This window comes from Mesoplodon mirus (genome assembly GCF_964341445.2).
Source record: "Mesoplodon mirus genome assembly, chromosome: 4".
In the NCBI taxonomy this organism is placed as follows: Eukaryota; Metazoa; Chordata; class Mammalia; order Artiodactyla; family Ziphiidae; genus Mesoplodon; species Mesoplodon mirus.
Window position 1 is genome coordinate 66,103,089 of NC_138979.1, and position 26,056 is coordinate 66,129,144.

A 26,056-nucleotide genomic window follows, 5' to 3' on the forward strand; every position below is an offset into this window, starting at 1 on the left:
AAGCAGATTACAAAATATTATAAAAGGTATGCCCATTTTAATAAAAATATATATGAAGAAAAATGTCTGGATGATATACTCAAATAATTATTTTTAGGTGTTAAGATTATAGGAGATTTTTATTTCTTAGTTTTATTCATATTTTCTATAATTAACATGTTGATTTTATATTAAGGAAAAAGTTAAGTCAAACAAAAATATATATCCTCATTTGTTTTTAGTTTTGCGGTTTTAAAAAAATTAACATAAATTTGAGGGCATGATGTGTGTTGTATGTGTGAATGTGTATGTAAATGTAATGTCTTTTTAAAAGACGCAATTTTTTTGTTCTGGATAGAATCCAAATTTTTCTATATAATGTCTGCATTTTCGTAATAAGGATCCTATTAATACTTAATGGATTCTATTAGGTATGTAAATAACATTTATGTACAACTGAAAATAGTATAATTGAACTTTTCACAAAATTGAAGATGTCATTTAGAAGATTTCCTTTCCTTAACGCAGTGATAGAAATTAGATGTCAGAGACTCAGCCCACATGAGCAGTGTAGGGGGAGGGAATGTGGAGTAGTAAAAAAGGTTGGTCTTGTGAAGTCAGCCAGTTGTGGTTTTGAACTTGAGGTTTTTGATCATGGACATAATATTGAACCTCTTTGAGCCTTTGTTAAATATCTGTAAAATGTAAACATATTGCCACCTGTTGTTGTGTGGGGTTGTGAAGATTTTAGGAAATAATGTATGCACTTTAGCCCTTTGCTGATCACAGCAAGTATTTAATAAATGATTAAATAAAGAAAATAATTGCTTCTGCATTTGAGAGAATATTTTCTGCCTTTGGTTGTGGAGTTTCTGTTTTGCTTTTTTGGTCGGTTTATGAATTGAAAAGTTTCTTTTTTATTGAAGTATGGTTGATTTACAATCTTATATTAGTGTCAGTTGTACAACACAGTGATTCAATATTTACATAGATTATACTCCATTTACAGTTATATATTATATAACATATATATATTTATATTCCCTGTGCTGTACACTACATCCTTGTATCTTATTTATTTCATAACTAGTAGCTTGTACCTCTTAATCCCCTTCCATTGTCTTGTCCCTCCCCATCCCTCACCCCAGTGGTAACCACTAGTTTGTTCTCTGTGACTGTGAGTCTGTTTCTGTTTTGTTATATCCATTTGTTTTATTTTTTGGATTCCACATATAAGAGAGAACATAAAAGATTTGTCTTTCTCTGTCTGACTTCACTGAGCATAAAATTTTCACAATGAGCACAACTCTATGACTCAAACTCATTTTCCAGCCATATATGTAAGGTACTAGTCAAGAATATAGACTCCATAATCATACTGTCTGGGTTTAAACTTAGGCTCTATCACTACTGCCTGCAAAGTTGCTTAGTCATGATCTTGACCTTTTAACTTCAGAAAAGTTATTTGATTCTGTGTTTGTTTCCTCATAGTTAAAATGGGAATAATAACAATATATACATTTTAGTATAGTTCAAAGGACTAAATGATCATATGTAAAGTACTTACCTCAATGTATGTTGTAGAATAAACCCTCATAAATACTATTTTTGTCTTTTTTTAATTGAGATATGATTGACAGAACATTTGTGTTAGTTTTAGGTGTACAACATAATGTTTGATATATATAGTGTGTGAAATGTAAACTTACTTACCATATAAGTTTAGTTAAAGTCTATCACCACACATAATTAACAATTTTTTTTCCTTGTTATGAGAACTTTCAGGATCTATTCTCTTAGCAACTTTCAAATATACAATAGAGTATTGTTAACTATAGTCACTATGTTGTGCATTACATTCCCAGGATTTATTTATCTTATAACTGGAAGTTTGTACGTTTTGACCATCTTCATTCATTTGACCACAAATACTATTTTAGATCTTATTACCTCACCCTCTTCTCATTCATTTACTTATTGAGTGCCTACCATATGCCAGGCACAGTACCAGACACTGAAACATCACTGAGCAAAACGAAGTCAGTGCCCTCATGAAACTTATATTCTAGTGCAGGAGATTGCAAATGAATATTGATGTTAGGCACTAGTATTAGACAAGTCCTATGAAGAAAAATAAACAAAATAAGAAGATGACAAATAATAGAAGGTGTTACTTAAGATTGGGTGTTCATTTTACCTGAGACTATGCAAGTACTTGGAGAACAATATTCTCGGCTAAGGAAACAAGAGTCCTGATGCAGTACCATTCCTGATGAATGTGAGGAACAACAGCATCCACTCCACTGTGGATAGAAAGGAATGAACAAAGGAGAGAGTAGTGTAAGATGAGGTGAGAGAGATTGATGATGTGGGGGCTTAGTAGGCCATGGTAAGGACTTTGGATTTGACCCTAAATGTGATGAGAACTCAAGATTTTGATAAGAGGAATGATATCATATGATTTATATTTCTAAAAGTCGCTGATTTTGTAAAGGAAAGATTTGGAGATCATAGAAGCTGCAAGAACATTTAGGAGGCTACTGCGATAATATGGATGAGAGCTGATGATGCCTTAGACTAGGTGATGGTGGTGGGGAGAAGTGATTGGATTGGGATTAATATGGGTATATTTGAAAGTAGAGCTGATAGGATTTACTAGTGTATTAGATGTGAGCAGTTGTACAAATAGTGGTACCATTTACTGAACACTCTTAAGAGCAATTTATATTGGGAGTGTAAGAGTTTTGTTGTAGAATATTATTTTGGAAATGCTTATGGTGGAAATATTCTACTTAAGTGGAGATTTTCAGGAGACAGTTTGATATAGGAATGGAGTTCAGGGGAGCGGTCTGGACTAGGAATAAAAATTTGGGAATTGCCTGTGTGAATAATATTTCAAGTCACTGCACTTGATGGATAAGTTTGAATAGAGAAGAGGGAGGATCTGAGGATAGGTCTGAGATGTTTAACATTTACCAGTCAAGAAGAGGAAAAGGATCTAGCAAGGAAAACGTAGAAGGTACAGCTGGAGTTAGGAGGACAATGTGATGTCTAGTAACCTAGTGAAGAAAGAGTGTCAGGGAGGAAGAAGCAATCTACAGTTCTAATGGTGTTGGAAATTTAAGGAGAGGGTCTAAAATAATTTCTAGGAAGGAGAATGTGGGTAGACTAAGGTTGCTTGATTGCCTAGCAGTACTGGAGCCCATTTGAGGTGTAATGTCATAAATTTAAAGTTAGAATAGTCAACATGGTTTGTAATTATAGCCATATTAATCTGCTCAGTTATGGGTACAGAGTAGGGAAAGAGTTGGATTTAGGGTTAGGATTTTTCCATGCAAGTATGAAAGAAGGGGCAAGCGAGTTGTGTACATGCAAGGGAGTGATTACAGTGATGAGCTGTAAAATCCAAGATGACTAAGGAGGGCAGTGGGGCCAACTTCTGCTGCCAGTAACCACCTTCCACTTTCTCATCTCTGCCTGTTTTCTGAGATGCCCTTTTCCTTTCTCCTTCCTGCCACCTTTACCAACTACCAACCCAAACAAATACACACATCCCCAATATCCATATGTTCAAATTCAATCCATCCTTCAAGGGATAGCAGACGTTGTGCTTCCTTCTTAAAATCTTTCCTCTTTACCCTGAGTGAACAGTGATCTTGTTTCACCTTTTGAGCTCCTATAGCATTCTAACTCTCAAGCTTGGTATTATATATTTGTGTACATATTTTACCTCTCCTACTGCAGTGTAGGGTTGCAAGGCACAGGGATATGTTGCTGTATCCCTAGCATTTAGCACAATTGATGTGCAGCAAAGGTTTGATGAGTCAATGAAAATCTCAAGTAAAACAGTTCCTTCAATTTTTCCCCAAGAAATTTTTTTTTTTTTTTTTTTTTTTGTGGTACGCGGGCCTCTCACTGTTGTGGCCTCTCCCGTTGTGGAGCACAGGCTCCGGACGCGCAGGCTCAGTGGCCATGGCTCACGGGCCTAGCTGCTCCGCGGCATGTGGGATCCTCCCGGACCAGGGCACGAACCAGTGTCCCCTGCATCGGCAGGCGGATTCTCAACCACTGCGCCACCAGGGAAGCCCTCCCCAAGCAATTTTTGAAACCAATATTTCATAGAGATTACTTTTACTTTCATCTATATATTCTTTTATACTCATTGTAGTCTGTACCAATGCTATGTTATTTCTTAATCATCATCATCATCACCATTATTTCATTTATTTATCTTGCAGGAACACCTTTCCTTAAAGAAGTATATTATTGACATTGTGGTTGAAAGTGCAGCTCCACCAGAGCCTTTGAAAGATGGAGAAGAGCGGCAAAAAAACAAAAAAAAAGCCAAAAAGATAAAATCCCGGATGAACTTCAGGTACTAAAAATATCCTTAAAAACAAAGAAAAACTCTTAGTGATGTATCTTTTTAAATGTAAATCCAAGGAAGACCCTCTCTCCCCGCCACAAAAGTTTAAACTTGTTTGCTCCAAGAAAGCCTTGAAAATAACACTGATGAGCCTAATTTATAGCCACTTTCTTTGATTGAGAAAGAAAACTGCATATCGATCTAAAGCCCTTGCTTTCACCTGTTAAGAGCTCTTCTTATAATTGGATGCCAAAGCCCTGCCAAACTTGTGCCTCCTTCAGCATACAATAGTATGTTTAAGTATGTGTAAACCAAGCCTATTTTTCTTTCCAACTATTGATTTTTAAATGAAGTATCAAAGAAAATCAATAGCAATCAACAAATAGAAGTCTGCTGGCTGTAGTGTCAAATCCCATGACTGGGTTTAATCAATTTGGTAGCCTGTCACAACAAGAAAAAGTTCAAGAAATATCTTGAAATGGTAAGTGAGTTGTCAGATCTGTAGTTTATCATCTGCCTCCAAAGTGATATCTGAGGATCAGACAGCTGTGTAGTATATCATTACCTCACAAGCTTTGAGCATCATCTGATGACTGATGAGTCTTGTTCGAGGACACAAATGTAGTTACTCCTTAGAAGATCTTTGCTATTTGAAGGAAGGTAGTCTGAATATGTTGTTATACCTTTATTCCCAAATGGTTTGAAAAATAGAGAAGCTTCACCCATGGGATTATAGAAATACAGGCCTAGAATAATGGTGAACAGGGGTTATCTCTCTATAGTTTCCAATTTCAGATTGTAATTTAAAAAGGTATCAATTTCATCTTATAGAATCAGTGAAAACTTGAGAGTACTCATTCAGGCAAAGAATAGAAAAGTCTTTTTTGATTATATATATATATATATATTTTTTTTTTGGTATGCGGGCCTCTCACTGTTGTGGCCTCTGCCATTGTGGAGCACAGGCTCTGGACGCGCAGGCTCAGCGGCCATGGCTCACGGGCCCAGCCACTCCGCGGCATGTGGGAACTTCCCAGACCGGGGCACGAACCAGTGTCCCCTGCATCGGCAGGCGGACTCTCAACCACTGCGCCACCAGGGAAGCCCTGATTATATTTTTTGAAGTTCCTCCAAGTTTCTAAAAATAGTTTTGCAGTATATACTTCAGGGTATTACTGACCTTCATTTCTAGTTTGTGCTAAGAACTTGCTGAGGTCCTGAAATGCTGTAGAGTCCATTCTTTGGACCTCTCTTTTTTTTCCTCTGTGTACACGTTCCCTTGGCTAGATGACCCAGTTCTGTGGCTTTAGATATTCTCCATTTGCTGATGACTACCAATTTTATATATCCTCAGTTTTACTCAAACTTAGTATGTCCAAACAATAAGCGCAACACCCCTCCCGAAAAACAACCCGTTCTTGTCCCATAGTCTTCCCTATCGTAATGGCCAGGTACTCTGTTCTAGTTGTGTATGCCAAAACCCTTGAAGTTGTCCTTGACCTTTTTCTTTCTCCCACACTACTCATCCAATCTAACTGCAAATAATGATAGCTTTGCTCTAAAGTACATTCAGAATTTGACTGTCTTTCTCTAGCATTACTACTTCCTCCTTCAACCAAGCCTCCACCATATATCACCTGGATTATTGCCGTACTCCTCTGACTAGTTTCTTTGTATCTATCCTTGGCTCCTTACTGTCTATTCCAAACACGCTAGCCAAAGTGAACCTGTTAAAATGTCAGATCACGTCACTTCTCTTCTCAAAACCTCAGGGCTTTTAAACTTCAGTCCTTCAGTTTTCCTCTTCCTGGATGGCTTCCTACTTATATATATAGAGCTTAGCTCCCTTACCTCTTTCAGGTCTTTGCTTAAATGTCACCTTTTCAGTGAGGTCCTTCAGGGAAGTATAGTATAGTTATATATATATATATATACACACACACACACATGCATATATATATATTAATATAATATATATAATATATAGTAATAATGCTAGTTTATTAAAGAAAATCTTTAAATTATAGGAAAAAACTATAATTCTGATACTAATATTTTGGCATATATATCCTTTTTATGCATACTTATCTGTATCTATAGACTTTTCCATTGCAGTATGATTTATTTAAGTGAAAGTAGAGATCTCTAATGTACAGATTGTTTAGTTTTGCCAAATCTAGATACTCATGTAAGCCATACTCCTATCAAAGTTGAGAACATTTCCATTACTCCACAGAGTGTCTTTATGTCTCTTTCCAGTCAGTCTTCCACCACTCCTGGTGCTTGGTAACCACTGATCTGCCTTCTATCATTATAGATTAGTTTTTCCTGTTCTAGAAATACATACAAATGAAATCAGATTCCTTTGTGGCTGGCTTCTTTTACTAAGTAGAGTTGATCCTTGAACAATGGGAGGGTTAGGGGCACTGACTCTCCATACAGTCAAAAAATCCACGTATAACTTATTGGTCCTCCATATCTGCAGATACTATCCTCTGTATCCATGTTTCCACAACCATGGGTTCAACCAACCAGGGATTGTGTAGTACTATAGTATTTACTATTGGAAACAATCCATGTATAAGTAGACCCACGTAGTTAAAAGCCATGTTGTTCAAGGGTCAACTGTATACTGTTTTTCAGGCTTATCTGTGTTGTGGCATGTATATAGTTTGTTCTTTTTCATTGCTGAACATATCCATTGTGTTCATGTCCCACAAATTTTTATCTGTTCATATGTTGATAGACATTTGGGTTTCCAATTCTTGGCATTTGTAAATTAAGCTCCTATCAAGTCTTTGGGTGTATACACATTTTCATTTCTCTTGGGTAAATACTTAAAAGTATAATACCACACTGTTTTTCACAGTGGTTGTACTGTTTTACACTCCCATCAGCAAACTGTGGGAGTTTCAGTTGCTCAACAATTTGTCAGTACTTGGTATTGTGAGTTTTTAAAATTTTAACCTAATTCCAGTGTGAGCATAGTGGTATCTCATTGTGATTCTAATTTGCATTTCCCTAGTGACTAATGATATGTATTGAGTATCTTTCCATGTGCTTTTTAACCATTCATATCTTCCTTTATGATGTGTCTGTTGAAGGTTTTTGCACATGTTAAAAGTTGTTTGTCACTTTATTTTTGAGTTGTTTATATATTCTAGCTACACGTTCTTTGTCAGATATGTGTCTTGTGAATTTTTTTCTAATCTGGAGCTTGCCTATACATTTTGTTAATGATAGCCTTTAATAAGCAAAAGTTTTTAATTGTGATGAAGTCTATTTTATCAATATGTTCTTTTTTGTTCTTATGCTTTCTGGGTTCTAAGAGGTTTTTGTCTGACCAGAGGTTAAAAAGCCTCCATATTTTTTTTTCTAGAAGCCTTGTAATTTTAGCTTTGGCATTTAGATTTATGATCCATCTCAAATAAATTAGTGGGTATGATAGGAAGCATTGGTCCAAGTTTATTTTTCCATATAGATGCTACCAACAAGGGCTTAATTTCTAAAATATACAAACAGCTCATACAACTCAATAAGAAAAAAACAAACAACACAATTGAAAAATGGGCAGGGGCCTCCCTGGTGGCGCAGTGGTTGAGAGTCCGCCTGCCGATGCAGGGGATACGGGTTCGTGCCCCGGTCTGGGAGGATCCCATATGCCGCGGAGCGGCTGGGCCCGTGAGCCATGGCCGCTGGGCCTGCGCGTCCGGAGCCTGTGCTCCGCAACGGGAGAGGCCGCGGCAGTGAGAGGCCCGCATACCACAAAAAAAAAAAAAAAGAAAAAGAAAAATGGGCAGAAGACCTAAATAGATGTTTCTCCAAAGAAGAAATACATATGGCTAATATACACATGAAAAGATGCTCAACATTGCTAATTATTAGAGAAATGCAAATCAAAACTACAGTGAGGTGTCACCTCACAACTGGTAAGAATGGCTATCATCACTGATCATGCAGGCTATGCATGTTGAGGATATTAATCATGCAGGAGGCTATGCATGTTCAGGGCAGTAGGTGTATAGGAAACCTCTGTAACTTTCAATTTTACTGTGATCCTAAATCTGCTCTAAAAACTAGTTTAAAAAAATTCCCGTATTTTATTAAGCCTGTATGGATCTGTAGTGACATATACTTTTTCATTCCTAAAAATTATAATTGTTTTTTTTTCTTTTTTCTTTCATCGCTCTGTCCAGGAATTTATCAGTTTTATTAACCTTTTCAAGAATGAACTTTTGCAGTCATTGATTTTTCTCTATTTTTTTGTTTTCTATTTTATTGATTTATGTACTTTATTATTTTTACCTGTCTTTACTCTATATTTATTTTGCCTTTTCTCCTAAATTCCTAAGGTGGAAACTTAGATTACTGACTTGAAACCTCTCTTCTTTTCTAATATTTGAAATTACACCTATAAAATTTCCTCTAAGCCCTGCTTAGACTGTATTCCAGTATTTTTGATGTTGTGTTTTAATTTTCATTCAGTTCAAAATATTTTTCAATTTCACTGACCCATTGGCTACTTAGAAATGTATTGCTTAATTTCCAAATAATTGGCAACTTTTCATGTATCTTTTTGCCTTTTTTTCCTGTGGTCAGAGATGCTACTGCACACAATTTCAATTCCTTTAAATTTATTGAGACTTTTATCTTCAGCATCTGGTCTGTCTTGGTCAATGCTGCATGTTTACTTGAAAAGCATGTATATTTTGCTTGTGGTAAGTGCATTTTCTGTAGTGTCACTTAGGTGTGTTTGGTTGATAGTGTTGTTAAAATCTGTATTTTATCTCTGGTATTGTCCATTTCATATTGTATCAGTTACATAAAAAAGAATATTAACATCTCTAAATATAATTGTGGATTTATCTATTTCTCATGTTAGTTTTTTCCAGTTTTGCTTCAAATTTTGAAGCTTTATTGCTAGATATATACAAATTTAGTATTATTTTATCTTCTTGACAAATTGATCACATTACCATTATAAAGTGTCCTTCTTTATATCTGGTACTATCCCTTATGCTGAAGTCCACTTTTTCTCTCCCTTATGCTGAAGTCCACTTTTGCTAATAATTACCATTTCCACTTATTATTTACATGATAAATTTTTCCAATTCTTTTAGTTTTAAACTTAAACTGTGTCTTTTTATATATTTTGAGCATCTCCTATAATTGTCACATGATTTAATCTTCCATCTTTATCCAGTGTAACATTGTCTATTATTTGCAGTTTTTAATCAATTTACATTTAATGAAATTATTGCTGGGGTTGTTTTAAGTCTACCATCTCACTGTTGTCTATTCATCTGTAAATATTTATGCACCCAACATAGGAGCACCTATATTAAATATATAAAGCAAATATTAATAGATGTAAAAAACAGATTGATAGCAATACATTAATAGCATATGACTTCAATACCCCAATTTAGCAATGGATAGATCATCAAAACAGAAAATCAGTAAGGGGGCACTGGCCTTAAACAACACGTTAGACCAGATAGACTTAACGGATATGTATAGCCATTCCATCCCAAGCCTGCAGAATTTACATTCTTCTCAAGTGCACATGAAACATTCTCTAGGATGGATCACATGCTAGGACACAAAACAAGTCTCATTGAATTTAAGAAGATTGAAATCATTTAAAAAATTTTCTGACCACCATGGTATGAAACTGGAAATAAACTATAAGAAGAAAACTGAAAACAAAAACCACATACATGGAGACTAAACAACATGAAACTAACTAATCAATGGGTCACAAATCAAAGAGAAAGTCAAAAAAATCAGTCCCTTGAGATAAATGAAAATGGAAAAACAACCTTTGAAAACCTATGGGTTGCAGCAAAAGTAGTTTGTAGAGATACAGACCTAGCTCAAGAAACAAGAAAAATCTCCAATAAATAATCTAACCTTACACCTAAAGCAACTAGAAAGAGAAGAAGAAATGAGGGCCAAGTTAGTAGAAAGAAGGAAATAATAAAGATCAGAGCAGATTTATTCCTAGGTATTTTATTCTTTTTGTTGCAGTGGTAAATCGGAGTGTTTTCTTAATTTCTCTTTCAGATTTTTCATCATTAGTGTATAGGAATACAAGAGATTTCTGTGCATGAATTTTGTATCCTGCTACTACCAAATTCACTGATTAGCTCTAGTAGTTCTCTGGTAGCATCTTTAGGATTCTCTATGTATAGTATCATGTCATCTGCAAACAGTGACAGATTTAATTCTTCTTTTCTGATTTGGAATCCTTTTATTTCTTTTTCTTCTCTGATTGCTGTGGCTAAAACTTCCAAAACGATGTTGAATAATAGTGGTGAGAGTGGGCAGCCTTGTCTTGTTCCTGATATTAGTGGAAATGGTTTTTTACCATTGAGAACGATGTTGGCTGTGGGTTTGTCATATATGGCCTTTATTATGTTGAGGTAAGTTCCCTCTATGCCCGCTTTCTGGAGGGTTTTTTATTATAAATGGGTATTGAATTTTGTCAGAAGCTTATTCTGCATCCATTGAGATGATCATATAGTTTTTCTCCTTTAGTTTGTTAATATGGTTTATCACATTGATTGATTTGCGTATATTGAAGAATCCTTGCATTCCTGGGATAAACCCCACTTGATCATGGTATATGATCCTTCTAATGTGCTGTTGGATTCTGTTCGCTAGTATTTTGTTGAGGAGTTTTGCATCTATGTTCATCAGTGATATTGGCCTGTAATTTTCTTTCTTTGTGACATCTTTTTCTGGTTTTGGTATAAAGGTTATGGTGGCCTCGTAGAATGAGTTGGGGAGTGTTTATACCATCTTCCAACACTGAATCAGGAAGAAATAGAAAATCTGAATAGACCAATCACTAGTAATGAAAGTGTTTCAGTAATTAAAAAAAAAAAACTTTCAGTATACAGAAGTCCAGGACCATACAGCTTCACAGATGAATTCTACCAAATATTTAAAGAAGAGTAAATACCTGTTCTTCTCAAACTGTTCCAAAAAACTGAAAAGGAAGGAAGGCTTCCAAACTCGTTCTATGAGGCCAGTATCACCTAATGCTAAAACCAGAAAAAGACTCTACAAAATAAGAAAACTAGAGGCCAATATCCTTGATGAACATAGAGGCAGAAAGCTTCAACAAAATATTAGCAAACCAAATTCAGCAATAAAAAGGATCATATACCATAATCAAGTGGGATTTATTCCACAGATGCGAGGATGGTTTAGCACCTGCAAATCAATCAGTGTGATACAAAACATTAACAAAATGAAGGATAAAAGCCATATAATAACCACAATAGATACGGAAAAAGCATTTGACAAAATTTAACATACATTTATGATCAAAACTCTCAACAAAGTGGTCATAGGGAGAATGTACCTCAACATAATAAAGGCTATATATGACATATTCACAAGTGACATCATTTTCAACAGCAAAAAGGTGAAAGCTTTTCCTCTAAGATCAGGAGCAAGACAAAGATACCCACTCTCTGGTATTTAACATACCATTAGAACTCCTAGCCATAACAGTCAGACAAGAAAAAGAAATAAAAGGCATCTGAATTGGGAAGGAAGAAGTAAAACTATCACTATTTGCAGATGACATGATACTATGAATTGGAAACCGTAAACACTTCATCAAAAATCTATTAGACCGGGCTTCCCTGGTGGCACAGTGGTTGAGAGTCCACCTGCTGATGCAGAGAACGCGGGTTCGTGCCCCAGTCCGGGAAGATCCCACATGCCGCGGAACGGCTGGGCCCGTGAGCCACAGCTGCTGAGCCTGCGCATCCGAAGCCTGTGCTCCGCAACGGGAGAGGCCACAACAGTGAGAGGCCCACGTACCACACACACACAAAAAAAATCTATTAGACCTAATAAATGAATTCAGTGAAGTTGCAGCATACAAAATGAATACACTGAAATCTGTTGCATTTGTATACACTAATAATAAACTATCAATCAGGAAGAGAAATTAAGAAAACAATCCCATTTGCAGGTGTATCAAGAAGAATAAAATATCTGGGGATAAATTTAAGCAAGAAGATAAAAACTGTTCATCATTGATGAAAGAATTTAAAGATAATATAAATAAATGGAAAGTTATACTGTGCTCATGGATTGGAAGATTAATATTGTTAAAATAGCCATAGTACCCAAAACAATATGCAGAGCCAATGTAATCCCTATCAAAATACCAATAGCATATTCCATATAACTGGAACAAATTATCCTAAAATTTGTATGGAACCACAAAAGACCCTGAATAGCCAAAGCAGTCTTTTTTTTTTTTAACATCCGCATTGGAGTACAGTTGCTTTACAATGGTGTGCTAGTTACTGCTCTACAACAGAGTGAATCAACTATACATACACATACATCCCCTCCCCGTCACGTCTCCCTCCCACCCTCCCCATCCCACCCCTGTAGGTGGTTACAGAGCACCGAGCTGATCTCCCTGTGCTATGCAGCTGCTTCCCACTAGCTATCTATTTTACATTTGGTAGTATATATAAGTCCATGCCACTCTCTCACTTCGTCCCAGCTTACCCTTCCCCCTCCCCATGTCCTCAAGTCCATTCTCTATATCTGTGTCTTTATTCCTGTCCTGCTCCTAGGTTCTTCAGAACCTTTTTTTTTATTCCATATATATGTGTTAGCATACGGTATTTGTTTTTCTCTTTCTGGCTTACTTCACTCTCTGTATGACAGACTCTAGGTCCATCCACCTCACTACAAATAACTCAATTTCGTTTCTTTTTATGGCTGGGTAATATTCCTTTGTATATATGTGCCACATCTTCTTTATCCATTCATCTGTCAATGGACACTTGCCAAAACAATCTTGAGAAGGAAGAAAAAATCTACAGGTATCATACTTCCTGACTTCACACTACAGTTGTCCATCAGTATGTGGAGGAGATTGGTTTCAGGACCCCCTGTGGATACCAAACTATGTGGATGTTCAAGTCCCCCATATAAAAATGGCATACTATTTGCATCTAACCTATACACATCATCCCATGTACTTTAGATCATCTCTAAGTTACTTATAATACCTAATACAAGTTAAATGCTCTGTAAATAGTTGTAAATGCTTTGTAAATAGTTGCTGTGACACATAGAGAATTTAAGCTTTTTGGAACTTTCTAATATTTTCAGTCTAATATTGTCTAATATTTTTTTCTAATATTTTCAGTCTGTGGTTGGTTGAATACATGGAGGTTGAACCTATAGACACAGAGGGCCAACTGCATACTATAAAGCAATAGTCATCAAAACAGTATGGTACTGGCACAAGAACAGACATATAGATCAATGGAACAGAATAGAGAGCCCATGAATAAGCCCATGCACATGTGACCAGTTAATCTACAACGAAGGAGTCAAGGTTATACAATGGGAAAAGACAGTTTCTTCAATAAATGATGTTGGGAAAACTGGACAACTTGATGGAATAGAAAGAATCTGGACCACTATCTTATACCACATATAAAAATAAGCTCAGAATAGATTACAAACTTGAATGTAAAACCTGAAACCATAAAACTACTAGAAGAAAACATAAGCAGTCAGCTCTTTGACATCAGTATTAGTGATACATACATGTGGATCTGAGTCCTCAGGCAAAGGAAAAAATAGCAAAAATAAGCAAATGGGACTAAACTTAAAAGCTTCTGTACAGTGAAGGAAACCAGGAACAAAACAAAAAGGCACCCTACTGAATTGGAGAAGATATTTGCAAATCATATACCTGATAAGGGGTTAATATTCAGAATATATGAAGAACTCATACAACTAAATACCAAAAACAGGAAAAATTTGATTAGAAATGGGCAGAGGACCTGAACAGACATTTTTCCAAAGACATACAGATGGCCAACAGGCACATGAAAAATTGTTCAACATCTCTAATCATCAGGGAAATGCAAATCAAAATCACAATGAGATACCACCTCATACCTGTTAAAATGACTATTATCAAAAAGACATAACAAGTGTTGGGGAGGGCATGGAGAAAAAGAAACCCTTGTTCACCATTGGTGGGAATGTAAATTGATGCAGCCATTATGGAAAACAGTATGGAGATTCCTCAAAAAATTAAAAATAGAACTACCATACAATCCAGAAATTTCACTTTTAGGTAATTACTCCCCAAAAAGAAAACTAATTCACAAAGATTTATGGACTCCTGTGATCACTGCAGCATTATTTATAATAGCCAAGATTTGGAAGCAACTTAAATGTCTACCAGCAGTTGAATGGATAAAGAAGATGCGATACACACACACACACACACACACACACACAAACACACAATGGAATATTAGTCACCCATAAAAAGGAATGAAATCTTGCCATTTTTGATAACATGAATAGACCTGGAGGATGGTATGCTAAATGAAGTCAGTCAGACAGAGAAAGACAAATACCTTATGATTTCACTTACATATGGAATCTAAAAAAACAAAAGTTAACAAAACAAAACGGAAACAGATTTATTGATACAGTGAACAAACTGGTGGTTGCTGGAGAGCAGGGGTTTAGAGAGAAGGGAGTTACAGATGAAGGGGATACTTCCAGTTATAAAATAAATACATCATGGGAATGTAATATACAGAATATAATCAGTAATACTGTAATAACTTTAAATGGTGACAGGTAGTAACTAGACTTACTGGGGTAATCATCTCATAATTTATATAAATGTCAAATCACTATGTTGTCACCTGTAACTAATATAACATTGTATGCCAATTATACTTCAATTAAAAAAAATAGAACTAAAGTTGTTTAAGGCAGATCTGAGCTGCTCCTTAGTCCTCACTGCTTCACCTGTCACTATGCTTCCTCCAGGATAAAGACTTCCATAGTTATACTTCTCCCAGGATAAAGACTTCCCCAGATTTCTGGGAAACAAAGCCAAATACTAGATTTTGTTTAAAAGAGGAAAATCACAATCCACTTACTTCCATCCTGTGGGAGAACTACTCCTACACGGGGCATGGGTTGCATTGTAATACTATGAAAAAATGTAGGAACAGTGAAAAACTATGAAAAAATGTAGGAACAGTGAAAAAGGTCTTGATTGTCCTAGTGGTTCTCTTCACTGCTTCACACTTCCTTTAGCCATTCACGATGACTTATTCTTTCTCCTGGCATTCACTCTCTTGACCGATCATAATTGTTATGAGTATACCTTTTATTGAGTTTATTTTTAGCCAATCAACTTCTAAACTGTGTTAATCTTTGTCATTTATAATTATAAAACTTTAAGGCTCAAAATCCAAATAATAAAAAGGTGGTACCAAAAAATTTAAGCTGGGGAAAGCTACTGCAGTTGAAAACAAATCTCCATTCTGAAAGTGTACTAAGTATAATATGTATTGAGTTACTTTAAATAGATTAAAAGATCTGTATTTCACAGTAAGTCAGATGAACTGTATTATGCTGGTAGTACAAGGAAGTAAAACACCATGTGAGTGAATTTGATTTACAAATGATATGAGAGTCTACATATCTAGAAATGGGAGCTACAGAGTAATAGTATAAAAAGTAGTTGAAGAATGTTATTTCTTAAGTCTTCAGTACTAGGTATATTCACAGTGAGTTCTTAAATTTCTAAAAAAGAAATAGGGGTGCTTGTCTAGCTTACTAAAGCTAACTAAAGCTTACTAAAGCATATCTATTTTAAACCAACTAACTATAACCAATTTTATAGTGAACCATTAAATGCTTCCCTTTAAAACCAGAAGCAAACCAAAAAGACTATCCCCCTTGGTCTTGAACATAATTCTGTGAGTTCTAGCCAAAGCAATAATACATAAATTTATAAAACAAAGGGTCTAAAAATGAAAAAAATTTTATGAAAAATAACTTTTCTAAAACAAGCAAAAAATTTAGTAAGAAGAGTCATGTTAATTTTCTTAACGTCTGGCTTAAAAAATAGAGCTGGATTCTCAAATTTGCTTCTGTGTTGTAATATCACATGCCATATAGTCTCACCTCCGTTGTATGCTTGTAAGGGAATGAGAATGAATGAGTTTTTACCTTGTACCTCTGAAAGATTCTCCGAGACCCCCTGGCATCACATCATACTCTTAAAAACTACTGGCCTAGTATTTAAGAGAAAACTCAATAAATGATAAGTTTTATGTTGTTTTGTTAATATAGATCAAATCATGAAACAGGACAATGATTTTCAAACTGTAGTCTTCGACCTCTTACATCCGAATCACTTGGTATCCTATTTAAAAGATAGGTTCTTGGGCTTCAGCCAGTTGATTCTGATTAACTTGGTTTTAGGTAAGGAATCTACATTTTAGCAAGCTCGCAACCACTTCTAATCTACCTAACAATTTTTTAAATTTATTTATTTATTTGTATTTTGGCTGTGTTGGGTCTTCGTTGCTGCATGTAGGCTTTCTCTAGTTGCGGCGAGCGGGAGCTACTCTTCATTGCAGCGTGCAGGCTTCTCACTGTGGTGGCTTCTCTTGTTGTGGAGCATGGGCTCTAGGTGCATGGGCTTCAGTAGTTGTGGCCTGTGGACTCAGTAGTTGTGGCTCACAGGCTCTAGAGCACAGGCTCAGTAGTTGTGGCACACAGGCTTAGTTGCTCCGCAGTATGTGGGATCTTCCCAGAACAGGGCTCGAACCCGTGTCCCCTGCAGGCGGATTCTTAACCACTGTGCCACCAGGGAAGTCCCTACCTAACAAATTTGTACCGACTGTTTATAAGAATTTAGAATCATGGAATCTTAGAGCTAGAAAAGACCTTTAAAAATTAGCTAGTTGTATTCCCTCATCTTACAAATGCGGAAAACTTAGGCTTACAAAATACAATGGCTTTCTAAAGGTCATACTTAGAAAAAAAAACTTCCTCACACAAAGTAGTTAGACAGTGGTTCAGTAAGGATCAAAATTAGATGCCAGAATGTTTGGCACAGACATGTGGAGGAGTAGATACATACAAGAAAGAAATCTGAGATAGATTATGTGAGAGAGGGAGGCAGGAAGAAGTTGATGGTGTCCTTAGAGCATCTATCTGTATGCTGATGTATGTCCTTGATTGCAGTAGGGAGCACCCATAAAAAAGAACGAAATTATGCCTTTTTGCAACAACATGTATGGAACCCCAAAGGCATTTTACTATGTAGTAGTAAGACAGGGAAAGACAGATACTATATGATCTCACTTATACATGGAACCTACAAAAGTCAAAATCATATAAATAGAGATTAGAACAGTGGTAACCAGGGGCTCAGGGGTGGGGGAAATGGGGAGATGCTGGTCAAAGGGAACAAACTTCCACTTAATGAGATGAACAAGTTTTGGGAATCTAATGTGCAGGCTGGTGACTATAGTTAACAATGCTATATTTTAATACTTTAAAGTTGCTAAGGATGTAGATCTTAAATATTTTCACCACACACACAATGGTAATTATGTGAGATGATGGAGGTGTTAATTAATTTTATTTTGGTAATCATTTCACAGTATATATGTGTATCAAATCATCACTTTGTACACCTTAAACTTACACCATGCTGTATGTTGATCATATCTCAGTAAACTTGGGGGAAAAAAGAAATAGGGGTACAGAGATGATGTGGCTGAGCATACAGCAGGTAGGTTTCAGCTCTCCAAGTGATATCCCAGAGGAAATGGTAGACAGTGTCCACATTCGTAAGCCTGTTAAATGCCTATTTATTCTTTTCAGTTGAAGTTTATTTTTGTAAAAGTAATAATTTCCTCCTATTTCTTGCCTCCTGCATTAATCTGTGCAGGTATTAAGCTGTACTGCTCCCTGCTAGCAGTATCCTAACTGGTGAAAATGTCTCGATAATGGACTGTGCAAATCCAAATTTATAAAGTGCAGTTGATATGTCAAGAGAATATAAAGTTGAATAAGTAGCAAAGGGTCAAATTATGGAGAGCCTTGAATGCTAGTTAGAAGATTGACTATATCTTTTGGGAAAGAACTACCATAGATAACCAAGGGAATAACATCAGGAAATTAATGACTTGGGAAGATTTTTCACCTGTGTTATACAGGTAGGATTAGAAGGTTGAAAGCTTGGATGCATAGGAGATTATTTTACTAATTCAGGCATGAAGTGATAGGGCTGACATTACAGTGTATAGTACAATAAATTTAAAGAAAGCAATCAAGAAATGTTTTAATCTAAGATTAATGATTTTATGATAATATTGAGAAAAGAAAATGAAGAATAGATAATAATTTTGAAATATTAGTCCAAAGTACTATTGAAAAATATAGGTAAGTGGATGTACAATGTTAAGAATAATTTTGGTTTTAAAGATATAGAGAACAAAGTGAAGGTTGAGCTTCCAAGTGGAGAGCTTCAGGAGTTTGAAATTTGGACTAAAAGTTAAAATTATATATTTAGCATTCATTATTATAATATTAAAATTGCAATAGTAACAAGAGATAATTGTTAAATGGAAGTGAAAGGAGATGAGGGCATGAAAAAGGCATTGATAGTGAGATGTGAAATATAGTCAGAAAGTTCAAGGAGAATGAATACAGAGAAAAAGCCATTGTGTTTGGTAATACTGGAGATCATTGATGACTTTCAAGAAAGCATTTTTAATGGAGTAGCATGTTTATATAATAAGCATAATTCTGTATTCGTTTTACCATTGCTGCCATTCTGTTCCTTGAATATTCCCTAGTGTATTGGCACTTGATGTTCCCTCTAGCCAGCCTGAAATTCCCGAGATTTCCCTGTGACTGGCTCTTTCACTTGATTCAGGTTTCTGCTTAAAGACTTACTTCTCAGAGGCCTTCCTTCATTGTGCTCTATAAATCCTTCAACTCCTTGACACACATACGTATAATCAGCCACTGTATATTAATTACTTTATTCTCTTTATAGGATATCTTATTCTCAGATATTACCTTATTTATTTTTAAAAATTTTTATTTATTCTCCTCACTGTAAACTCTTAATAAGAATAGTTACCATGTCATTCTTTTTATATACTGTGTGTTTAATGCTCAGAGTAATTTGTTATTGAAGTGTAGTTGATTTACAATATTGTGTTAGTTTCAGGTGTACAGCATATTGATTTGTCTTTGGGTTTTTTCCTGCAGACTATATTCCATTATAGATTATTATAGATATTGGGTATAATTCCCTGTGCTATATAGTAAATTCTTGTTAATTATCTATTTTATGTATAGTAGTTTGTATCTGTTAATCAAACACTCCTAATTTGTCTCTCACTCCCACTCCCCTGTCCTCTTTGGTGAGCATAGTTTGTTTTCTGTGTCTGTGAGTCTGTTTTGTATATAGATTTATTTGTACTGTTTTTTAGATACCTCATATAAGTGATATCATGTAGTATTTGTCATTCTCTGTTTGACTTATTTCACTAAGCATATACTTTAGGTCCATTCATGTTGCTGCTAATGGCAATGTTTTGTTCTTTTTTGTGGCTGAGTAATATTCCATTGCATATGTGTGTGTATGTGTGTGTCTATATACATATATATATATATATATATATATATATATATATATCACATCTTCTTAAGCCAATCATCCACTGATGGGCACTTGAGTAGCTTCCATGTCTTGGCTTTTCTAAATAGTGCTGCTGTGAACATTGCGGTGCATGTATCTTTTCGACTTACAGTTTTTGTTTTTTCTGTATATATACCCAGGAGTAGGAGTGCTGGATCATATGGTATCTTCATTTTTTGTTTTATAAGGAACCTCCATACTGTTTTCCATAGTGGCTGCACCACTTTACATTCCCACCAGCGATATTCTCCATAACCTCTCCAGCATTTACTTTTTGTAGACTTTTTGATGTTAGCCATTCTGACCAGTGTGAGGTGATACCTCATTGTGGTTGTGATTTGCATTTCTCTAATAATTAGCAATGTTGAGCATCTTTTCATGTGCCTGTTGGCCATTTGTATGTCTTTGGGGAAATGTCTATTTAGGTCATCTGCCTAGTTTTTGATTGGGTTGTGTGTTTTTTTGATATGGAGTTGTATGACCTGATTGTATATTTTGGATATTAACCCCTTGTCAGTCACATCATTTGCAAGTATTTTCTCCCATTCAGTATGTTGTTTTTTCATTTTGTTGATATGCAAACGCTTTTGAGTTTGATTAGGTCCCATTTGTTTGTTTTTGCTTTTATTTCTTTTGCCTTGATAGACTGACCAATAATGAATGGGCAAAGGATCTGAGTAGACATTTCTTTAACAAGGTATACAAATGGCCAGTATGACCATGAAAAGATGCTCAACATCATTAGTCATCAGGGAGGTCAAATCCATAGTGAGATTCCACTTCACACCAACTAGGATGGCTATATTCAATAGACAGTAACAAGGATGTGGAGAAATTAGAATCTTTATACCTTATTGTTGGGAATATAAAATGATCTGTCTACTTTGGAAAACAGTTTGTTAGTTCCCCAAAAGTTAAACACAGAATTACTATATGACCTAGTAACTCCATGCCTAGATTTATACCCAAGAGAATTGAAAACATGGTGAAATAAAACTTGTACAAGTATGTTTATAGCATCATTATTTATAAGAGCCAAAAGTGGAAACAACCCAAATGTTCATCAACTGTTGAATAGGTAAGCAAAATTTGATATATCCATTCAATGAAATAGTATTTAGGAATGAATACTGACATGTGCTGCAATGTGGATGAAACTTAAAAACACTATGGTAAGTGAAAGAAGCCAATCAGAAAAAGGCCATGCATCTTATGATTCCATTTATATGAAATGTCCAGGATAAAAAATTTTATAGAGATTAAAAGCAGATTAGTGTTGCTTGGGGATGTGAGCAGGAGGAGAGAAACTGGTATTGAGTACTAAAGGTTACTGGATTTTATTCAGGGAAAATAAAAATCTTCTAAAGTTAGAATGTGATGATTGGCTATACAACCCTATGAATATATTTAAAAACATTGAATTACATATTTAAATGGGTGAATTATGTGGTATTTGAATTATATCTCAAAGTTGGTTTAAATAATAAAATGGCAGAAATAATGCTAAACACATCAATTATAATGTAAATATGAATTAAGGTCTCTTATTTAAAATTTTAAAAATCTTGAATGATGTGAATAAAAAGGTAGGGTAGAGAACTCCAAGAGTCCATATTGCCATAAAAATAATGAATCAACTGGCAAAAACTGTCAGAATCAACTTTTTTTGTACTCAGTAAATGATCAAAGGCTCACTGCTACTGGGGGAAAAGGCAATTAAGAAAAATCAGATGAACTTCCTTAAGAGAGGGAAGAGAGTGGCCAACATGGCAGAGTAGAAGGACCCCAAGCTCACCCCCTCTCATGAACACACCAAAATCACAACTATCTGCAGAACAAACATCATTGAAAAAGACTGAAACCTATCAGAAAAGTTCCTCTACAACTAAAGATATAAGGATGGAGCCACAACTAGACCCATAGGAGGAGCAGACTTGAAATCTAATCAAATTCCGCATGTCTCAGGTGGGCGACCCACAAACTGGAGAATAATTTTATTTGCAGAGGTTCTCCCACAGGAGTGAGAGTTCTGAGTCCCACATTAGGCGCCACCGCCCAGGGATCCAGCACCAGGGAGAGGAGCCCCCAGAGCATTTGTCTTTGAAAGCCAGCGGGGCTTGATTGCAGGAGCTTCACAGGATTGGGGGAAATAGAGACTTTACTCTTAAAGAGCGCACACAAAATCTCACTCATACCAGGACCAAGGGCAAAAGCAGTAATTTGATAGAAGCCTGGGCCAGACCTACCTGCTAGTCTTGGAGGGTCTCTTGTGGAGGTGGGGAGTGGCAGTGGCCCACCCTGGGGACAGAGACACTGGTGGCGGACACAGTGGGGAGCATTCATCTGCAAGAACTCTCCTGGAGTCTGACATTTTGGCATCAAGACCTGGCCCCACCCAACAGCCTGTAGGTTCAAGTGCCAAACAACACACCTCAGGCCAAACAAGAAACTGGGTGGGGATGTGTCCATCTACAAGCAGGCTGCCTAAAGACTCTCTGAGTCCACAGCCACCTCTAGACATGCCCCTAGCACGGCCCTGTCCATCAGAGGACCAAGACCCAGCTCTACCCACCAGGGGGGCAGGCACTGGCCCCTCCTGCCAGGAACCCTACCCAAACCTTTAGACCAGCCTCATCCACCAGGGGGCAGACACCAGAAGCAAGCAAACTACAGTCCCACAGCCTGCAGACTGAGTCCACAAATCCAGACCAGACACTACCCTGGGACCAGCTGGCCCCTGGCTCTTGGGTAATGAGAGGGGTGTGCACTGCTGGGATGCATAGGACATCTCCTACAGAGAGCCACTTCTCCAAGGTTGAGAAACTTAACCAACCTACCACATACAGGAAAATACAAGTAGCAGTTTAGACAAAATGAGGCAACAGAGGAATATGTTTCAGATGAAGGAACGAGATAATACCCCAGAAGAAGAACTAAGTGATGTGGAGATAGGCAGTCGACCCTAGAAGGAGTTCAGAGTAGTGATCATAAAGATGATCAAAGAATTTGGGAAGAGAATGGATGCACAGAGCAAGAAATTAGAAGTTTTGGGTTTCCCTGGTGGCGCAGTGGTTGAGAGTCCGCCTGCCGATGCAGGGGACACGGGTTCGTGCCCCGGTCCGGGAAGATCGCACATGCCGCGGGGTGGCTGGGCCCGTGAGCCATGGCCACTGAGCCTGTGCGTCCGGAGCCTGTGCTCTGCAACGGGAGAGGCCCGTGTACTGCAAAAAAAAAACCACAACAAAGGAAATTAGACGTTTTTAACAAAGAATTAAAAAATATAAAGAACAACCAAACAAAATTGAAGGATACAATACTGAAATGAAAAATACACTAGAAAGAATCAATAATAGACTAAATGAGGCAGAAGAACAGATCAGTGATCTGAAGACAGAGTAGTGGAAATCACTGCCACTGAACAGAAAAAAGAATGAAAAGAAATGAGGACAGTTTAAGAGACCTCTGGGACAACATCAAGCATGCTAATATTCGCATTATAGGGATTCCAGAAGGATAAGAGCATGAGAAAGAGCCTAAGAAAATATTTGAAGAGGTAATAGCTGAAAACTTCCCTAACCTGGGAAAGGAAATAGTTACCCAAGTCCAGGAAGCACAGAGAGTTCCATATAGGATTAACCCACAGAGGAATACCCCATGATACAACCTAAATGTCCATTGACAAATGAGTGGATAAAGAAGATGTGGTATATATATAATGGAATACTACTCAGCCTTAAGAAAGAATGAAATAATGCCATTTGCAGCAACATGAATGGACCTAGAGTTTATCATACTAAATGACATAAGTCAGACAGAGAAAGACAAATGATATCACTTATATGTAGAATCTAAAAAATGATACAAATAATACAAACTTATTTATGAAACAGAAATGGATTCACAGACATAGAAAAGAAACATATGGTTACCAAAGGGGATAGTGGGGGGTGGGGGATAGATTAGGAGTTTGGGATTAACATATACACACTACTATATATTATAAAATAGATAAACAAAAGGGATCTACTGTATAACACAGGGAACTGTACTCAGTATCTTGTAATAACCTATAATGGAAAAGAATCTGAAACGAAAATCTATATATATATCACTGAATCAGTTTGCTGTACACTTGAAACTAATACAACATTGTAAATTAACTATACTTCAGTTTAAAAAAAGAGGCTATTGGTGTTTTAACTTACCCTGATCATGTCTCAACTTCCCAGCATCCCTGTTACAGGTACTTAGTACTGGAGGGAGCAGAACAAACCTTGTACTCAAAGAACTGTAGTTGTTTTAACCTGACTGATGGTTCTCTGAAAGGTTAGTTCTAAGGGTTTGTCTTTCTTTTACCTAACTCAGGATTCTCCCAGAGCTGAGGAGGCTACCTGGGGGTGATTGTCAAAAACAATTTAAAGGCAAATGTATTAGTTGGTGGTGCCCAGTGCAAGGGTATACAATTAGTGTAGATAATTAATCAAAAAATTTGCAGGGAAAGGCTGAGGATTGAGATGCCTTGGGGAACAAGGGCTTTGAAAATCTCCCACATATTCTGAGAAATCTAGAAGGCCATATGCATGCCTAGGGATGGGTACATGATCAGAAAAGACCCAAGAAGGTCCTGACCATTAGTCTTTTATGCAAGCAGGAAGTGAGAGCTAATGTAGAGTTTTAATCTGCCTGACTGAGTCTTGTTGGCTTGCCCCAACACACACACAGAGCCCATCTGCCAAGACTAGATTAGGACTTTTGATGTTATTGTTTGTGGTGTTTCAAGAAATCTCTTGGATCACTAATTGATTGCTAAACTTTAGGGGCCATAATGACAACGAATATAAACTTTAGAAAATTTGTTCAGAAAACTCACTAAACAAATGTACAACAAGTACATCAAGTAGCAAAAACAAAACCTGAGAGGAAGGAGAATCTGATTTCCAGAGTTGCCACATTATAATATTTAAAATGTCTTGTTTTCAATAAAAAGTTGCAAGGCATGCAAAAAAAAGAGAAAATTGGCCCATACACTGGGAAAAAAAAATAATAGAAAGTGTCCCTGGGGAAACCCAGACATTGGACTTACTAGACAAAGATTTAAATTTTTTTTGTGTGTGTGGTACACAGGCCTCTCCTTGTTGTGGCCTCTCCCATTGTGGAGCACAGGCTCCGGACGCACAGGCTCAGTGGCCATGGCTTATGGACCCAGCCGCTCCGCGGCATGTGGGATCTTCCCGGACTGGGGCACGAACCCGTGTCCCCTGCATCGGCAGGCAGACTCTCAACTACTGTGCCACCAGGGAAGCCCTAAAATTTTTTTAAATATACTCAGAGAACTAAAGGAAAACATGTGAATGATATGTAACCAACTGGATAATGTTAATAATGAGATAAAAAATTTAAAAGAACTAATAGAAATTTTGTAGCTGAAGAGTACAGTAATTGAAGAAACAAATTACTTGAAGGGTTCAGCAGCTTATTTGAGCAGATAGAAGAAAGAATCAGTGAACTTGATGATTCTCAATTGAGATTATCCACTCCATGGAAGAGAAAGAAAAAAGAATGGGGAAAAATTTGAATACAGTCTCAAAAACCTGTGGGACACCATCCAGCATACCAACATATACATAAGGGGAGTCCCAGAGAAGAGTAGAGAGAGAAAAGGGCAGAGAACATTTGAAGAAATGATGGCTGAAAGTTTTCCAAATTTAATGAAGGATATGATCTGCAGATCCAGGAAGTTCAACAAACTCTAAGTAGCAGAAATGCAGATATCCATGTTATGACATATTATAATCAAACATTGGAAGATAAAGACAAAGAGAATCTTGAAAACATCAAAAGAGAAACAATTCTTCATATGTAAAACATCCTCAATATAATAACAGTTTATTTCTCATCAGAAACTATAGAGGTCAGAAGGCAGTAGGATAAACATATTCGGTTTCCTGGTAGAAAAACACAAAAGAAGAACAAATTGTCAACCAAGAACTCTATATCTGGCAAAACTTCAAAAATGAAGGAGAAATTAATACATTCCATGATAAACAAAAGCTGAGAGATTGTTACTAGTAGACCTGCACTTCACAAAGCTCTAACGGAAATCTTCAGTCTGCGATAAAAACACAGTAGAGAGTAACTTGAATCCACACAAAGAAATAAAGAATGCT

The 26,056-nt window shown here is 36.5% G+C and overlaps 1 protein-coding gene across 9 annotated transcripts in view; it reads left to right on the top strand.

Annotated features, from left to right (window-relative positions):
- The window catches only part of SCAPER (S-phase cyclin A associated protein in the ER), a 496,989-nt gene that overhangs the window by 238,580 nt on the left and 232,353 nt on the right, over nt 1-26,056 (top strand). For all 9 annotated transcript variants that reach the window (XM_082617344.1, XM_082617352.1, XM_082617349.1 and 6 more), the window contains one exon: nt 4,218-4,354. In XM_082617344.1, coding sequence (XP_082473470.1) covers nt 4,218-4,354 — 137 coding nt within the window. The remainder of the gene's footprint in view (nt 1-4,217; nt 4,355-26,056) is intronic.